Source organism: Myotis nattereri, assembly GCF_964212035.1.
Source record: "Myotis nattereri genome assembly, chromosome: 8".
Lineage (NCBI taxonomy): Eukaryota > Metazoa > Chordata > Mammalia > Chiroptera > Vespertilionidae > Myotis > Myotis nattereri.
Genome location: NC_138083.1, coordinates 9,558,127 through 9,576,098, shown reverse-complemented (window position 1 = coordinate 9,576,098; position 17,972 = coordinate 9,558,127). Strand labels below are relative to the sequence as shown.

General features: G+C 49.5%; 1 protein-coding gene across 2 annotated transcripts; it reads right to left on the bottom strand.

Annotated features, from left to right (window-relative positions):
• Positions 1-3,011: 3,011 nt before the first annotated feature.
• Positions 3,012-17,263, bottom strand: CYP24A1 (cytochrome P450 family 24 subfamily A member 1; the record flags this gene model as incomplete). 2 transcript variants are annotated; one of them, XM_081096765.1, is made up of 11 exons in its annotated part: positions 16,600-17,263; positions 16,210-16,400; positions 14,894-14,987; positions 12,970-13,066; positions 10,700-10,791; positions 9,778-9,889; positions 8,237-8,382; positions 5,053-5,219; positions 3,889-3,967; positions 3,214-3,411; positions 3,012-3,122 (listed from the first exon to the last, which is right to left on the bottom strand). In XM_081096765.1, exons 1-11 carry the CDS (start codon positions 16,855-16,857, stop codon positions 3,012-3,014), a joined length of 1,545 nt encoding a protein of 514 aa, XP_080952891.1. In that variant the 5' UTR covers positions 16,858-17,263. The 2 variants fall into 2 exon arrangements, with proteins under 2 accessions (XP_080952891.1, XP_080952892.1); XM_081096766.1 differs by lacking the exon at positions 3,214-3,411.
• Between the last annotated feature and the right edge of the window lie 709 nt (positions 17,264-17,972).

Genomic DNA, 17,972 nt, shown 5'->3' with positions numbered 1-17,972 from the left:
TTTCACAACAGGAAGAAAGCTTATATTTACTTCAGCAATATGTATATATTTATTCAAATACTAGTATAAAGATATAAATGTATACTTCTGAAATATTCTAAAAATATAACCTAAAAAGAAAAATCTTTATAAAATATACAGAAATATATAGTACACCTTTGGCAAAAGTGGTAGTAAAAATATGTGTAAATAAACCATATGTAAACAAGTTTTAAGAAAAATTTTATAGGTATTGCAGAAATCTCTATGCATTTTCCATTTATGAAACCATACTGTCCCAAGGAGTTCAAGTCATAGAAGATGGGTTACACAGGGTGGACAAAAGTAGGTTTACAGTTGTGAGTATGCAAAAGAGTTTATTCTTGTATTATTATTTATTAATTATTTGAGCAACTGTAAACCTACTTTTGCACTGTCCCATATAGTTAATCCATAATGTATGTACACTTTGCTATTGTCCCATTCTATAGATGGGGAAATTAAGGCATGGGAAGTCACTAAATGTTTTTAAACTGTGGCTGAACAATAATATTGCCCCAAATCACAGATCATAAATGAAATACCATACATTTTAAAAAATGACATAAGCAAATTGCTATTAAAATACACCCATACACATACAATTTAAAACTGTTGCTCCAGCTCCTTAATGCCATAGAAAAGATACATGCACTAAATAAAGAACTTCAGGATCCTTTAACCTAATGATGCCACAGTAAGCCATTAAGGTCTTCTCAGAGAGGAGATTCTGACTTCATTAAAGCACTTCTTAAAATAGAGGTGTCCTCTCATTTCCCAGTGATGCTCCTACTTCGAAGTGCAGTGCCCCGGGGACCTAATAACTTCAGCCAACATCTGGCTTTGCTGATGTTAGTAAGCAAATGTTTTTCCAAAAATAGCACATTAAGCAGAGTTACAATAAATGGACCGTCGATATTACCCTGAGACCCAGACAATGGAGCTATGGCAGGTGGCTCATTGTGATTCTGTAAACTTATTCGGGAGCAGGAAAGATTCGAGGGAGAGCTGGGTGGGGCAGGGACAGACACATTTGACTTGCACCCGACTAACTGACATGGAAAATGCAGGGGGAAGCAAGATCCTGGGCCATTTAAGTCAGGATGGAGCTGACATTGGTCAAGTGTAGGCCAGCACTGTACCCTGTGGAGTGCCCGTATTATAGCACACACTCCGCTCCCCTGGGTCAGCTCTCTTCACTGCTGTCACGGACAGTGCAGCTTCTGGAGCAGCTGAGCAGAAGAAAGAAATCAACACAGCGTCTAAGGGTCCCATGTGCCTGTGAAATCCGCTGCTGAGTCTTGCGGGAGCCACAGCACCATTCCTGCAGGAGAATAAAAACTGTTGCTCCAGGTCTTGGTAAAAAATAAATAAATAAATCTGGAAAATAAAGTATATTCTAATGGTATATCAAAGAAGTGTAATTAAATGAGGAATTATTCTGCAAAAAAAATGTTTAAACCAGAAATTGTCTTGGGCTCTTGCCAAAGGTGTGGTTCATCAACAGAAACATGCATACTGTTCTTGCTGGAACCTGGGAGTTTCAAAATTCAGCTAGAATTCCTTCATTATTCTACTTGATTCGGTGCTGTTGAGATGCTCAGCTTTGAATATATTGCATCTTGGGACCAGACACCTGGGAGGGATTCAGTGAGGCCTCATTCAGAAATTCCACCTGTAACTGTGTGTTTCCTTAAATAGCCGCCTATCAGCGAATGCCCCTTAACTCAGTTAGCAAATAGCCACTAGTTCTAGGCAAAATTTTAGGAGATTCTGTTGAAAACGCAGAACGGTTGAAATTCAGTTTGAACATTAACATGGAATTCTATCAGCTTGTGTGTTGGAAATGTTATATTTCCACATAAGATGATATTAGAGATTTCTCAGGCTAACCTTTTCCCACTTCAATAATGAACAGTGTGTGCAGGAGAAGTATTACACTGTGTTTAATACAGGCTGGTACATATATGCACACATATGTCCGGGGTCTGTAAAGAAAGGCCCTGCGGCCAAACAGTGCCCACCATCTGTTTTTATAAAGTTTTATTGGAATGCAATCTTGTGAGGCAGAATAATGGCCCTCAAAAAAGCCTGCGCCCTAGTTCTCAGAACCTGTGAGTATATTTCTTTACATGGCAACATATGACTTTACATGAATACATTGCTTTGCATGCCTTTGCAGATGTGATTAAGGTTATGGACGCTGAGATGGGGAGATTATACTGAATGACAGCCTGTCAGAGAGATAGGACAGAAGGAAGGGGAGAGTTTTGAGTCTGCAGAGGGACTCAGCTCACTCCCGGTAGCTGTGGAGAGGGAGGAAGAGGTCATAAACCCAGAAATGCAGGTGACTCTAGAAGCTGGGAACAGCTCTCAGCTGACAGCAAGGAAATGGGGAACCTCAGTCCTACAACCACAAGAAACCAAATTCTGCCAACAACCCCAATTAGCAAGCAGATAGATATTCCCTGAGAGCCTCCTGAAAGAACCGCAGCCCTGCCAACACCCTGATTTTTAGCCTGGTTAGAGCTGTCTCGGACCTCTGACCCAAAGAACTGTAACACAATACATTTCTGTTATTTGACGAATTGCCGGAGGCTGCTTTCAAGCTACAAGGCAGAGTTAAATGAATGTGAGTGAGACCTTATGGCCTGAAAAACCTGATATATTTGCACGGTGGCCCTTTACAGAAAAAGCGCGTCTGCCCGTGATATTAAACGCAAAAACTGGACAGCAGCGTGCATGACTTGAACACTCAGTTGATGCCAGGCTCTGAGCTAAGTATTTATTATCCATATCAACCTCTGGATGAGTACTACTTTGGTTCCCGTGTTACAAATGAGAAATTAAAAAAGGAGGCAGAACGGTTAAGTAACTACCCAAGGTCATCCAGGGAATTGGTGGGGAGCAGGGTTCAAGCCCGGGCCTGGCGGACTTCTGGGCTCGGCTCACCCCTGTCATGCACAGCATCCCAGACGCTCACCTGGGGCCGCTTATCGCTGGCAGAAGGCGATGGGGAGCTCCCGGCTGGGCACCAGGATGCCTAAGTGCAGCTTTTCCACGGGCTCGTGGTCCGTGGCCACGATGCCATATTTGCGGACGATCTGGAACACAGGTGCGCGAAAAGGAGGATGAGCCCTCTGCCCCGCCTTGGGGAGCAGCACGGAACACGTGTGGGAGGCAGTGAGGGCTTACCCAGCAGACGGCCAGGTGGAGCTGGAGCTCAGCCAGCCGGCGGCCGATGCACATCCTCTTCCCAATGCCAAACGGGAGGTGTGCGAAGGGGTTGATCTTCTCTTTCTCCTGAAGCCATCGTTCGGGCCTAAACTGACTGGCGTCTTCAAAATTTTCCTCGTTGGACCCCAACACCTGGGTATTTAGCATCAACACTGTCTGCAAACACACCAAAACGCGTGCATTTAAAATAAGCAGAAGAAGGTGGTGGAAAAGCGAAACTTAACAAAAACGGCCACCTTAGAGATATAAAAGTCACCCATAAGTTTATAATAATGACGATTGCCAACATGCACGGGAGACTTGAAATGTGCCAGGTACTAAATCGGTAAATAACTTTAACATTCTGCATCACATTCTCACAACAGCCCCAGGTGATGGATTTTATTATTATCCCCATTTTACAGATGAGAACGGTGAGGCTGCCAGAGGTTATGTGACTCACTTGGGACTGTACTTGAGTCCAGGTCCGTCCCCATAGCCATTATTCCTAATCCTATATGATGCAACACATGCCAACCATGCACTACAATCTACTTATTTGCAAAATGAATGTTTTCTCCGTTAGTATTTTTAGGGGAACCGGATGCATATTTCAAAGCTCTGTAAGGGACAAAATAAACAAAGTCTACTCACTCCTTTGGGTAAAGCATAGTCACCCAGAACTGTGGCCTTGTCAAGAGTCCTGGTTGTGAACGGCACACTGGGGGTGAGCCTGGAAAAGCAAAACCAAAAATGTACAGGCGGGCACAGGCCAAGCGCTGGCTCAAGTGTTGATGGGGACGCATTCTGCTTAAGTGAAGAGCTGCTGCATTAAGATCCTAAGCCCAAAGGGGAACCTGGTCACAGTTCTTCGTGAAGAGGTTCTGTCTCCTGTTTTTATTCCTTATTTTATTGGGTTGGCACCCCCTCCCCCCCGGAACAAGCCTGCTTAGTAGCTGTTCAGAGTGGTTTCCCCTGCTTCAGCCTAAACTTCAAATGCCTTCCCCCTGAATCTTGGTGTTTGTTCTGGTTTCTCCTACTTGCTCTTCAGAAAGTTAAAGGTGTTTCCTTTTAATCCGAAAATGGAATGAGTTTTGTTTCCCAGAAAGGGTATAAAAGGAATTTTCAAAGGGCTTTTATTTATTTATTTATTTATTTATTTATTTATTTATTTATTTATTTTTGTTACTCCTCACCTGAGCATATTTTTCCATTGATTTTTAGAGAGAGTGGAAGGGAAGAGGGAGTGAGAGAAAGAGAGAGAGAAACATGGATGTGAGAGAGACACATTGATTGGTTGCCTCCCACACTGGCTTGAACAGGGCCAGGGATCAAACCTGCAACCCAGGTACGTGCCCTTGATCAGGAGTCGAACCCTCAGCTCCTTGGTGTGGGGGCCGATGCTCTAACCACTGAGAACATTGACCAGGGCTTCGAGGACTGTTTATACCAGAGGCTCAATAATAAATATGTCTCTATATCGATCATATAATGATATGGTTCCCTCGTTGACCTTCATGTCAGACCCTCCAGGCCTGCCCAGACCCTAATGGGTGCTCACGGCACCCATGAGAGGATGGTTCTTACCGACTTAAAGGGCCCGCCACTGACTTTCCAAGATGTCACAGAATTCTCCCAAATGACTCAGGAAATGAGTGAAAAAAAATGGAATACGCTCCTGAGGTTCTTTTTTTTCCAGTTTGGTAAAAGTTTAAGAATCCACTGTGGCAGCTGTACTTGGGGGAGGGAACCCCTTATTGTGTATTTAAGAGAACAGCCCTCTCCCGTATGCACCCTGGCTCAGGCGTGCGCGCTTACCTCATGGATTCCTTCAGACAGGCCTTTAGATATGGCATATTCCTCACATCCTCTGCCCGCGGCACCTGATTCTCCGGCAGGACGCTCTGAATTTCCTCCAGGAGCTTTTCTTGCACGTGGGGGTTGCGGGATAAATTGTAGAGAAGCCACAGCAAGCTGTTTGCTGTCTGAAAAACCAACAGACACAAGCTTGAGTTTCTGCAAAGAAACCGCCTCACAGCCAGTCTGAGCCGGATGCAAGGCGATGCAAAAGCAAACAACAAACAGGTCAGTGATACTTCTTCGCATGCCCTCGTGTGCTGTGCCTTAAATGAATACCACACATGGGAAGTCAAATGGATCTTATAAAATGTATCAACGAAGGCTAGCGTCTGTATTGAGGGAATGAAAATAGAATCCTGTGAGTAATTTGCCACATCAGGACACCTGGAACATAGTGTGGTACACAACAGGCTGGAGCACAAAGCAGCACATGTAAAACGGGTGGAAGGAAAGCCAGGTGGGTGGACTGGCTCAAGGCCAATGTCAGGGTTTGACACGATTATTGTCATGCCAGGTGCTACCAATGGGGGAAGGACACTGCATGTGAATCTACAATTATCTCAAAAGAAAAAGAGCTTACTTAGAGAATTATCAATATAAAATTGATATGAAAAATGAGTGGGGAGAGAGGAACAGAGATCCCAGAGTTTTGCTATAAGAGATTAAAAAAAATTTTTTTTGACAACGCAAACACAAAAGAAATCGTATTTCAGGAATTTAAAAGAAAAGTGGTGTGTATTTTTTTTGCCACACCCTAAACATTTACCACAAAAATATAAAGGTATTATCTACTCTCGGGGTTCCAGCCACATGCAAAGAGCCCTTGTGGGACGGTGCCAACACCCAGATGAGAAATTGTAGCACCGAGCTGAGCCATTCAAGGTGCCGGCCACAGTCTGACAAAGGCTCTTGCCTCCCAAGTGCACCCTTGATCTCCTTTTGGCAGAAACAGCCAAGTGCAGCTTTTAGCTTCGAAATATTCACCGCTGCTAGTCCTAAGCATTTGTTTCGTAGGCCTTTTTTTGGCCAATTTAAGCCAAGTAGTCCCTTACAAGTGGTCATCGTGTCCTCGCTCTGTAGACACGAAGACGCTCTCCCTCGGCACATGTGCCAGGCACATGAACGAGCAAAGCGCAAGACGGTGCGGAGCCATGGCGTTTATTATTTTTGGAAGAAGATGTCCCCAAGGCAGGCTTCTTCATGTCAGGGGACTGGCAGCCTCGCCTCCGAATGTGGACGGATGGCATTAGTACCAGAGAGTAAGTTACAGACAGGAAGAGGGCGGAGCCGCCAAATTAGATAGATTTCAGATTTCCCCCGATTTGCCAAAGGAGAGTTTCAGAATAGCCAGGACTAAAAAAGAAACAGATTGAGCCCTATCAGTGGGGCCCTCACCACAAGTACCAAATAGAGTTTCCAAAAGGCAGATAACTGTAGCTTTCACCAAAGCCCGGAGGCAGCCCTGCCTGTCGGGGCAGCTGCAGGGACTCAGTGGAGGGGAAGTGGCCTGGGGAACCTCCCGGGCACCGACTGTCCTGGCCTGACCTTCGTCACGGCGTCCATCTCATGGCCGGCTTCCTGCCTGCACTCTGTCTCCGCTAGGTCCACTCTCCACCCACCAGCCAGAGCCCACTTCACAAAACATAACTTTGATCAAGACACCCCTTGCTTAAAGCACTCGAAGAGCTTTCTCTCTCAGGTGTAATAAAATCCAAATGTCGTACGAAGGCTCCCGGTTAACATGGCCCGTCGACTTCTCCAATCTCAACTCTGAGCACATTTGCTAGTTCTCCAGCTCCATCTCTCTTTCTGCCCCAGGGCCTTTGCATGTGCTGTTTCCTCTACTTGGAGTGCTCTTCGACCAGATCTTCCCATAGATGGCACCTCAACATCCCAGTGTCAGCTCCAGAGAGGGAGCCCTCCCCCATCTCTCTTACATCACCCTGATGGCTCCCCCCATGCCTATACCACTATCTGAAATAATCCTATGTATTTGTTTGTTTACATGTCTATTGTCTGTTCCGCACTGCTGTTTAAGTCCCATGAAGAAAACTGGTTCATGGTGGCATGTCAAGAATCTGGAATAGTGCCTGGCACATCGTAGGAACTCAATAGTCCCCGAACTCTTTCATTTATTGAACAAACATTTATTGAGCACCTACTGTATGCCAAGTGGTATTCTACATCCTATGAATACAGCAGGGGACCAAACCAAGTCACCATCCTTATGGCGTTCACGTTCCAGTTGAACAAAGAAATGGGTGCAGCTTTAGTTTTAATCGCTCGAAGGAGTCATGATCCCACAGGAAAGTGAGTTGAAACGGATTCCCACTTTTGATAGCCTTCTGGGTCACGAGGTGAACTCAGAACCTTTCTATCTCCTAATGTAGAAAATGCTATTTTTTTTTCTTCAGGTAAGAGACACTGTGGAAAGGGGAAAGCATGGAAAAGAAGTGAACTTGTATGGATTCTTCTTAGGGACTGCTTGTGCAGGAAATGTTAGGCCTTTGAGGAATATTACTCCAATTGACTCCAAGGAGAGCTCAGCAATGAGTCAAAGCCAGGTAAACCTCAGCATCTGTGTTTGGAGCCTGACTGTACGAGTACCTACCAGGAGCGTCCACCGCCTACAGCAGGGACGGAATCTTGGTATTAAAAAGCAGCTGTTTCGGTTAAACTAAAATCAATGATTCCCAAACTCACCATGTTTCCAATGTCAAACATAAAGAAATGATTGGACTGGCAGAGATTCAATATTTTTATAATAAATAACAGCCACGGTTAGGTAGCAGGCACGACCACCCAAGGCATGTCCAATTTTTGAAAATCTAAGATTTCAATTGCTGTGGTGTGGAATTACTGCTTCTGCATTCCCGAGACAGCTGGCAAGCTTATCACAGATCTTAGACCCTGCTCTGGAGTTCCGTCGCTGTGCCGGAGTCATTAGGAGAGCTTTCCTCCTAATGTGTGAGCAGAAAGCCTGTGCATTGGGTCTCCCACGGCACCTGGTGAAAGACTTTTTATTTTTGCTCAGTTAGAGCTCAGTTAATCCTCATGAAATGAGTGAATTGAATGGCTATTTAAAACTCATCGTGATGAAAGGTGTCCCGGACTGTTTAGCAAAGCAAGCCGCCACCCTTACCGTCTCCACGGCAGCCAGCTGGAGCTCGGTGACGGCAGCGTACAGCTCTTTCTTTGAGAGCTGATGGCGGTGGTAAATGTCACAGAGGAAGTCTGCGCTGGGCTGCTCCGCGTGCTTCTCTAACCGGCGGTCAATGCAAGATTTGACTGTTGAAGAGAAGAGGGAGAGGAAGTCAGCTGAACATTAGGGTGAGGAAAAGAATGGGAGGGAGGGAACCTAAGATGAAATCCTTACAACACCCAAAAGGGCTTTTGGGGACATTGATTGTTAGATGAGCTCCTACTGCCTCGTTGAGTCATCCAGGATGGATGGATGCTCATGTGACCTGGGCATCTTTCTACAATGCAGACTCAGAGCTGAGGGTCCAGGTGGCCTGGACGTCTGCATCTCTAACAAGCTCCCAGGTCATGCTGCTGTTGTTGATCTGTGGTCACATCTTGACTAGCAAGAGCTTAGAGCAGGGAGGAGACCATTATGACACAGGTGGGATCTGGGTCCGCTCTCAGAATCAGGTCCAGGTGTCTAGCTGATATGGTCATTGATACAGATAGGCATGCTAATATAGGGTGTGGCTCCCAAATCTTGGCTACGGAGGAGGAAAGAACACCCTCCCCTAATGCTATCACTCACACATACACACACACACACACACACACACACACACACACACACACACCCACGTGCAGTGCCCATGAATGTTGACAATAATACTAACATTTTCTAATGTTTGTAAATTACATTCTAGGCTGCCCTCCCTCACTCCAGTCCCTGGCGTGAACCACCACCAAGGAAATAATAGTGGTGATGGTGGCGATGACGACACTAGTGGTACAGGGGCTGGAGGCTGAGCTGCGGGAGCCTTTCTGATTGGCTTCCAGCCCTGGCTTTGCCATCACCGGGCGTGTAATGTTGAGAATGTTACTTAACTCATTGGTGCCTCAGTTCTGTTAGTACTTGGGGCTGATGGAAGGATCTAACATACGTTTATTTGGTGGGAATTAAATACGTATGTTTAAATATATATAATATATTATCTTAGGATAACCCCTAGCATCAAATATTCCCTCCACAATGTAGCAGAAATGGCGCTGATCCATTGAGATACTGTCATAGGCCAGGCTTTTACAATCTCTATATTAGACCTAGAAACAATTACATTGAGGGGAGCGCTATTATTATTGTTGTTGCTGCTGCTATTGTTGCTGTTGTGAGCCTGGTTCAGAGGTAAGACAGCTGATGATGAAAAGGAGACAGCCCCCTGGGCCAACCTGCCACCCCAAGGACAGACCGGGAGCTTGAGCCCAGGTACCTCTGACTCCAAGGCTCTCGCTTTTAACCACTTCCAGTTCCCCTAGACAACACAGCGCCGCCTCCTGCCTTTTCCTTGGAATTTGTCTACAGCAGGGTGATCCCCACACTTGGGTTTGCAAAGCCCGAAAGAATCAGGAGGAGCAACTCCTTCGGAGGATCTAGGGGGGCAGGCCACAAGGTGACTGCAGGCCTCTGGGCGGCAGGGGAGACAGCGCTGGCGTGGCTGTTACCTGACTTGAAAATCGTGTCCCAGGCCCGCGTGTGGGCTTGCCACACCTTGGTGTTGAGGCTCTTGTGCAGCTCCACCGGGGTGACCATCATCCTCCCAAAGGTGCTCATCATCTACGAGGAACACACGTGCTTTTCATCCCTGTTTCTCTCCCAGACAACTTGCACGCTGGCCTAGGGGCATCTGCACCCGGCACCCTGTGCTCCCCAAAGGCCAGAATTCAAAGGACACCCCCAGCCCCTGTGCTCTGCTCCTGGAAGCCGAACCCCCATAACATATTCAAAATCATCTTTGGGACGATTGATTTTTCAATGGAGTTTAATAACAACTTGCTCTTATGACCCACATGTTGAGAAAGAAGGGGCCCGGCTGGAGTGGCTCAGTGGTTGAGCATTGACCTATGAACCAGGAGGTCATGGTTCAATTCCCAGTCAGGGCCCATGCCCGGGGTGCGGGCTCCATCCCCAGTGTGGGGAGCGCAGGAGGCAAGTCGATCCATGATTCTCTCTCATCATTCATGTTTCTCTCTCCCTCTCTGAAATCAATACAAATATATTTGTAAAAAATAAGGAAAAAGTAACTATAACTTACACTCACTTGAATTTCTGAACTTCTGCCATTCCCATGCCAGTTTCACAGTATCTATTATATCCACACCGACTCAAATGATTCAAAACTTTAAAATCTGAACAGTAATTTAATCAACTGACCTTTAATTGACCCACCTACTTTCCCTTTGCCTAAACAATGGTCTAATGTACTTCTTTACTGTATGAGCACAGGGGCACATCCATGCCCGAAAATACATCGCACACACTGAAATGCACTCTTGTAATAAGACCTGAGTGCATGCCCCTCTTGGGGAAACTGCGATGCCTGAATGATCTGTTGGGAACACGGCGCTCCCCGCTGCGGATGCTCACTGTTTTGATGGCCATGATGAAGTTCAAGGCTTCATCCCCGGCGTTCTTCTGGAGGAGCCCAAATCTCTTCTCGTAGAGCACAAGGCAGATGCCTGTTAATAAAATAATGACCACTGTTACCCAATCTGGACTCCGCGACTACCTGACTGCTAAGGGCTCGAGTCCATCTCTCAGAGACATGAGGTCATTTCTAAGGACACAGGAGTAGCAAAGGGTCTGAGCGTCTGATCACCCTTCTAGAAATTATCTGCGGGTCCAATGACCCAGGCTCCACAGAACCTCCTGGTCAGAAATACCACTGTGCAAATGTAGCCATTTCTGTACATGAATGAATCTCTCCTGTACGTCTTGCTTTTGTCAGAGTTTATCATTGACATCACATGCAGCAGACATCGTGAATGGCCCACCCGGTACTCATTCTCCCTCATTTCTTCCCTAAGACACCCCGATTTTATTTAGGGTGTCAGAGTACCAGTGCTCAGGCAGTGAGTCAGCATGGATCTAAGACTCTGACAAGCCTGTTTCCTGATTCCCTGGCTTCCTGGAGCCACTGAAGCAGCCACACAACCCAGGTCTGGCCAGTGAGACCAGAAGGAAATACTCCTTGGCTTTCTAGATAAAGTGGGAGCTGTACCCTCTTTTCTTCTCCCTTTGCCTGAAAGGCAGAGGGGAGGCTGGAGGGGCAGGACCCTTTTTGCATCAAGGCAACAAGTAAGGCTGGATGAGCGAGCAGATGCCGAGCTTGGCTCCCCCGCGGTGTCTCTGAGTGTGGCCCGGGCTGCCTTCCTCTGGACTTCCTGCAAGGCTACACAGTAATTTTTAAACCGCCGCAGTCAGATTCCCTTTGACTTGCAAACAGATGCATTTGATACTCCTTCATTTGAGTATTTACAGTGGGCAAGTTCCAAAACATACGCTTATTTTCTCCTCTATAATCATCCCCTCTCTTCACCCCTTTTTCCCTTAACACCTTCTGTGGGTTTCTTGTTTGCATGGAGCTTTCTCATGGGCTCAGATGACTGGTCTGTAACTTTAAAGTGAGGGGACAGGTCAGGACAAAAGCTACCACCTCGGGGTGCCGTGTCCACTCCCTCCCATCAGTAGCCAGAGTGGCCCTGGCAGCAAATCAAATCATGCCACCCTCCTGCGAAAAGCACTTACTGTCACTCCCAGGTACTCCCAGGTTCAAAGTCAAGCTCTGTCCCTGGTTTACGTGGGTTTGCTCGGCTGGCTGCTGCCTTCCTCCCAGCCATCCTCTGCCTCGCCCTGCCCCTCCCACCCTCCCTCCCTTGCAGGGTATGCCCCGGTCGTTCTAAATCCTTTCCTGTTCCTTCAACATAATCTGTGTTTCTCCACCTGGAACATCCCTCCTTCCCTCACTCTCACCTGGCGAACTCCTCCTCCCGCACTAGCTGAGATGGCACCTACTCCACAGAGCACCCCCAGACGGAGCTCAGCTGCATCCCTCTGGGATTCGCCCACAGTCCTGAACCTGCTTAGTCTATTGAAATTGCCTTGCCGGCACCCTACTGGGCAGTGAGCTCATCCAGGCAGGGCTCTGCTTCTCATTCTCAGAGCCATCCTTGAAGACAGTGCTTACATCCCCTTCTGTTTAAAAGTCTCCTTGGCACCCCAATCGGACTCAAACTAAAGTCCTTGCCAAGACCTATAAGCCCTGGCTTGATCTTTCTCAGCTGCTCCTCCCCCTGTAATCCGCTCACATCAGCATCTCAGAGTTCCTCAAAGGCATGTTCATGCTTCTGCCCCCAGGCATTTGCACTGCCTGTCTCTGCTCTCTGGGACAGTCTTCCCACAGATACCTCTGTGGTTGCACCTCTCCTTCTTTAGGTCTCAGCTCAGGTGTCTCCTTACCAAAGCGGAGTTGCCCCATCGAGGCACCTATGTTCTTTCTTGGGCCCCTTTCCCCTTGGCAGAGTCTAAATTGAAATGTGTTTACTTGTCAGTTGTCACCCCTACTAGAACCCAAGCTCCATGTGAGCAAGGATGCTGCCTGTTTTACTTAATGCTGCGTCCCTAGCACGGTGCCTGGCACACAGCAGGTGGTCAGTAAGTGTTTGTCGAGTGACCACACAAACAGCCCAGCGTGCAAAGCAGAGCTGCAGTGCAGAAAACATTAAGACGGCTGCTGTGGCCTTTCCCACTCAGAATAGTACACGATTCCAAAGAGTTGTCAGCTTGTTCGCAGAGCCACGTTTTATTCTCAGAATCACTTGCAAGGTCAAATGGTGGAGACCGTGGAGACCACTTACTTTCAAATGACCATTTGTTCAGCTCGCTGTACAAGTCTCCAATGTGGCCTCTCTCGTCACAGAGCTCATCTAGTCTACCCATAAAATCAGCCAAGACCTGAAGAGAAAGAACCACAAAAACACATTTTAGTCTTTGAGGGAAAACAAAAAATGTAGAGCAGAGAGCTAACCTCAGGTCTCGCTACCTTGTGTATCCCCTGGCCAGACGTTACCCCCTCTGCGGCAGCACTAATTCTATATTTTCCTGGGGAGCTCACCTGACACCCTAGCAACCTTGTCCTGGGTTATTTCCTCAGCGTTTCCTGCGGCCACCCTGAAGCTAAGGTTTCAGCCTTTGATCTAAATTTAAAGAAAGGAAAACATTTCTTCTAATCAGAACGGGGAATAAACCACAAAGGGGACATCAGTCGAGTGTCGCTGTTGGCACAACATCTCAAAGGCTGTGATGCTATGACTACCCTGAGGTTTGCCGTTTCCATATCTGGGCAAGCAAACCTCTCTTTACTGATTGGTACTGTGTTAGGCATGTTGAACTTGGAGCCAGGAGATCTGCAATTCTGGACGCAGCTCCCTCGCTAAATGGCTCTGTGACCTTGGACGAGTTATGTAAGGCCATTAGATGCCAGTTTCCAAAATCAGAGCTTTGGATGACTAAAGCCTCTCATTTCCCGAGGCTTCCATAGAACCACGCGCTGTACAAAGGGATGTTTTCTTAGCTGATCCTTACAATCCTGTGAGGGAGAACGTCCTGTCATTTCTCCCATTTCCCAGGTGAGAAAACACAGGCGTAGAGAGACACGAAGGCACCGGCCCCTGGACACAGAGCTGAGAAGCACCTGTGCTGGGCCCGGAACAAAGCCTGTGTGCCTACCCAGCCCACCGTGGAGACAAGGATGTTTAGTTTGCTCACATAGTGCATTCAAATGTATTCGAATTAGTTACCATAAAATTTAGAGATTTCACATGGACATATCGATTTTCCACTACTTGTCAATAACAATAATAAGAATAAGTAATTACAGGGCCTGGCGGCACCGTGTCAGCATTCCCATGGGGCAGTCATTTGCTGGAACTGGGACAGCTGTCACCTCCAGGAAGGGCACATGCTATTCTGGTGGCTGAAACCCCTGCAGGGCCTGCCCTATGCATTTATATTAATTACGTGGCCCCTGGAACTTCTGAACCTGCCATCTTTCACCCACACAATCTATGTGGGTCCACGCTCAGTTCAAAATGAACACCCAGAGTGAACATGAAGAAAAAGAGATTATTATGCTTAAATCCCTTCCCTTTCAGCCCCTGTTGGCTAAATGATATGTCCAAATACCTTAGCACGGCACAGACCTGCCTTCTGTCCAGCATCATTTCAGAAAAGGCCCATGCTGAATGCACTATTCTCTCAGCACTCAATGCTATGCCATGCCCTGGCTCCATATTTGCATCAGGCTGTTCTTTCTGCCAGAATGCCTTTCTCCACTTTCTCTGGCTTGTAGACCCCTACTCATCCTGCAAAACCCAGCGCAAATGTCACTACCAGGGAACTTCATAAGCATTCTCTCCTTCAGTTATCACAGCAAACCTGTGGAGTAAGAATTGCCACTCCCATTTTATAGATTGGGAAACTGAGGCTCAGGGAAGTTAAATGGTCAGGTTACATGGGGTGGACGGCTGATGCTCAAATCCAAGACTGTGGGATACAAAAGTCTGTGCTTGTAACTACTCCCTTAATGGGACATTTTAAAGAAAGGGGAGAGAAGGGGGGAATAAAGGCTTTGGGGGAGGAAGATGGGAAGAGGAATGAGGAGAACATGAAGCCCCCGAGTCATCCAAAGTGCCTGCTTTGCCCTCTGCACTTTGTAGCTGTGACTTACAAACACCCCTCCCTCCCTAAGAGACCCTGGAAAGCTGGCCCCAGCATGCAAACCTCATTGATTTTGCTGTCCAGCTTCATAATCTCCACTGGTCTCATTAGTTTCTTCTGAAAGGCACTCCGGACCCTCTGCCAGTCTTCTCCTTCCCTGGGAGAGAAATCTGTTTAGAACAAGTTGCAAAGACCAGAAGGAAGAGGCAGAGATCCCGCCCACCCCAACTCTGCTACTGCATGAACCGTGTCATCAGATCAACACAGAGCATCAGCCAGGAAGTGCCCGGGTTCTGTTGGCACTGGGGTGCTGGGGCTGGCTTATGATAGAATGAGAAAGCACCTTTCCTCCCGGCCAAGGAAAGCACCAGAAAGGTGACATCCAGATAATTTGGGGTCAGGCCTGTGGAGGTGTCCTTACTGGGTTTGAGCTGAGAGGCCAGGCACCTCAATTCCCAGCACTGAGAGTGGGCACCTGAAGACCCCCCCCCCCGCCCACACACACACACACACACACACACACTGAAACCCAGGTCTGTTTGAGGAAAGATCTTGTCTTCTTTCAACCCATTGACTTGGGTTGCAAGTCACACTTACGTAACAACTCAGATTTAGAATCTTGCCATTGCCTGCACATAATGCCAGACAGCCAGAGAGCCGCAGGCTTTGGAAAAAGCCTGTTCCATCAGGCTTCCTTTCGCACTTGCCCACAGCTGGTGACACAGCCTGTGGTGCACCGAGCGTCACTATGCTTTTTAATTCCAGTGATTATCTCCCCAAAATATAACTATTAGACATTAAATTTGGGGGCAAAGAAGTGCTAACTTGTTAGATGGTAACAATGAAAAAGCAAAGGAATCACATCACATTATAGCATTTATCTATCGAGAACGCAACCTTGACACCCCTGCTCACATCACCTTTCACCTACACCTAGGTCATCACCTCCACTCCCCTCCGGGAAAAAGGTCACGGTCAAAAGCGGAGGAAGTTAATTTCTGGCATGTGAGCTTCCCAGAGGGGGTTACAGAGAACTTCAAGGGATAGCATAGTTTGTATAACACGTTTGCTTGGCACGCTGACTTCAGAACCCCATCCCGCCACAATTTGTATAACGCCTTTAGGCATTTGTCTGACGGAAAGCTTTGGCCCTGCCCGGTTGCCAGAAAGAACAGGTGTTAAGCGGATGCGCAGTACAGCTGTCCCTCAACCCACTCAGGTCTACCAGGAGGACGCGACTACTGGGTAGCGGCTTTCGTGTCCTCTGCCTAAGAGGGGTCCAACTCCCGGGAACAAGCTCTTCCCAGTTTCCAAGCGCATTAGGCGCAGTTGCCAGCCCCATGGCCCCACCCTGCCCCCCTCCCCGCCCGCAGACTCACAGGATGAGCAGCCCGTAGCCCTCCTGGCGGTAGTCGCGATAGGCCTTCCAGGGTTTGATCTCCAGCCGCTGGGGGTACGCGCTCTCCGTGCGGTACAGCGCTTCCAGCAGGCAAGGCGAGCCCAGGTGCACCGAGTCAAAGGAGCCCAACTTCATGCGGAAAATCTTGCCGTACTTCTTGTGGAACTCTGCCTGCAGCGGGCCGGGCACAGCGCCAAGTCAGCGCGCATCCCTGACAGTCCCGAGCGCGCTACTCCCCGCTCCCGCCTTCCTCCTCCCGGGGAAGCCCAGACACCGGGGCGCACCGTGCGCTCGGGCCGCGCGCCTCGGGGAGGGTTTGGAGCGCCCGCCAGGGAAGGGAGAGGGAATTGGGGCGCGACGAGGCATTTACCAGAGTGTCGTGCTGTTTCTTGAGCCCCCCTTTCCAGAGAATCTCCAGCAGGCTGCCCAGCAGCGGCCAGTTGGTGGGGCCCGGAAGGGCGGCCGCGTTCTGCGCCTCGCCACGCTCCATCAGCGGGCAGAGGGGCACCTCCCGCGGCCGAGGGGGCGCGCACGCCGTGGATGTCACGGGTCTGGGGGGCTGCCCGAGGCTGCGCAGCTGCTGTAGGAAGGCGACCAGGGAGCGACTCTTGCTGATAGGGGAGCTCATGGCCGCAGGGAGACGGGGCGCGGGGGACCACACGGGGACCAGGGAGGGCGAGGCTGGTAAAGTGGCGCCCGCTGGGTTCGGAAGCGTGGCGGTTCTGGGAAAGAGACAAGGAGGACCAGCAGGTGCGATGGAGGGGGCGGGAGAGGGACAGAAAGGACCTGGGCGAGGATGCTCTGCGCCGCGCTGTGCTGCAGCCTCAGGGCGCAGGTGACTGCCCAGGGCGGCCTCAGAGGCTGGAGGAGGGCAGCCGGGTCGGTGCCTCTTGGAAGACGGAGGGAAGGGATGTGGGTCTGCCTGTGGGTCTGCAAGTCTGACTTCCGGGTCCGGAGCCGCGAAGTGGAGATGTCAGGGAGGGTAGCGGAGATGGGAGACGCCTCGGGCTCTGCGGTATTCCCTGGCCCTCTCCACGATCCATGCCCGGGGACCAAGTATTTATGGAGACAGGCAGGCCCCGGGTGGCCAATGAGCACGCCGAGCGGGGCGGAGTGGGCCCTGGCTTGCCTGGCCCGGAGGGACGCGGGACCCGGGGGAGGGCGGGCCCGGCGAGGCTGGAAACAGGATGGAGTCAGCGAGGTGAGCGAGGGCGCCCGCGCCTCGGGTGACCGGTGCACTGCTCTCCGGGCGGAGCGCGCGGACTCCACCCCGGAGATAACCCCGGAGGCGCTGAGCGGGGAGGTCACCGGGTGTGCGCCGGCCGCCTCCCCGCCCTCCCCGGCGGGCGGACTGGTAGTGGCAGCCCCGCGCTTGCACAATCGCGCTGCTGGGCTGGCGGGCGGGCGGCGAGGTCTCCGAGTGCGGGCCCGGGAAGGCTCCCGGCGCCTGTCGGGGCCAAGAGCCGGTGCGCCTCCGGGGCGCGGGTTCATGCCACCCTGGACGGCATCTTTCCGCAGGGAGATCGGGAGGCCCAGCATCTATAGAGGGGATTTCACCTTTGGGTCTTGGGCACGGAGGGCCAGCTGAGTTTGCAGAAGTTCCACCTGCTGTTTCACTTTGGTTGCCATGAAGATTTCATGAATCAATGCAAATAAAGCGCCTCCATTGTCCATGGCCAGCCCTCCACGTAGTTGCTACCTCTTTAGGCGCCTGGGAAATGCGCCCGAGAGCTTGGCAACTGA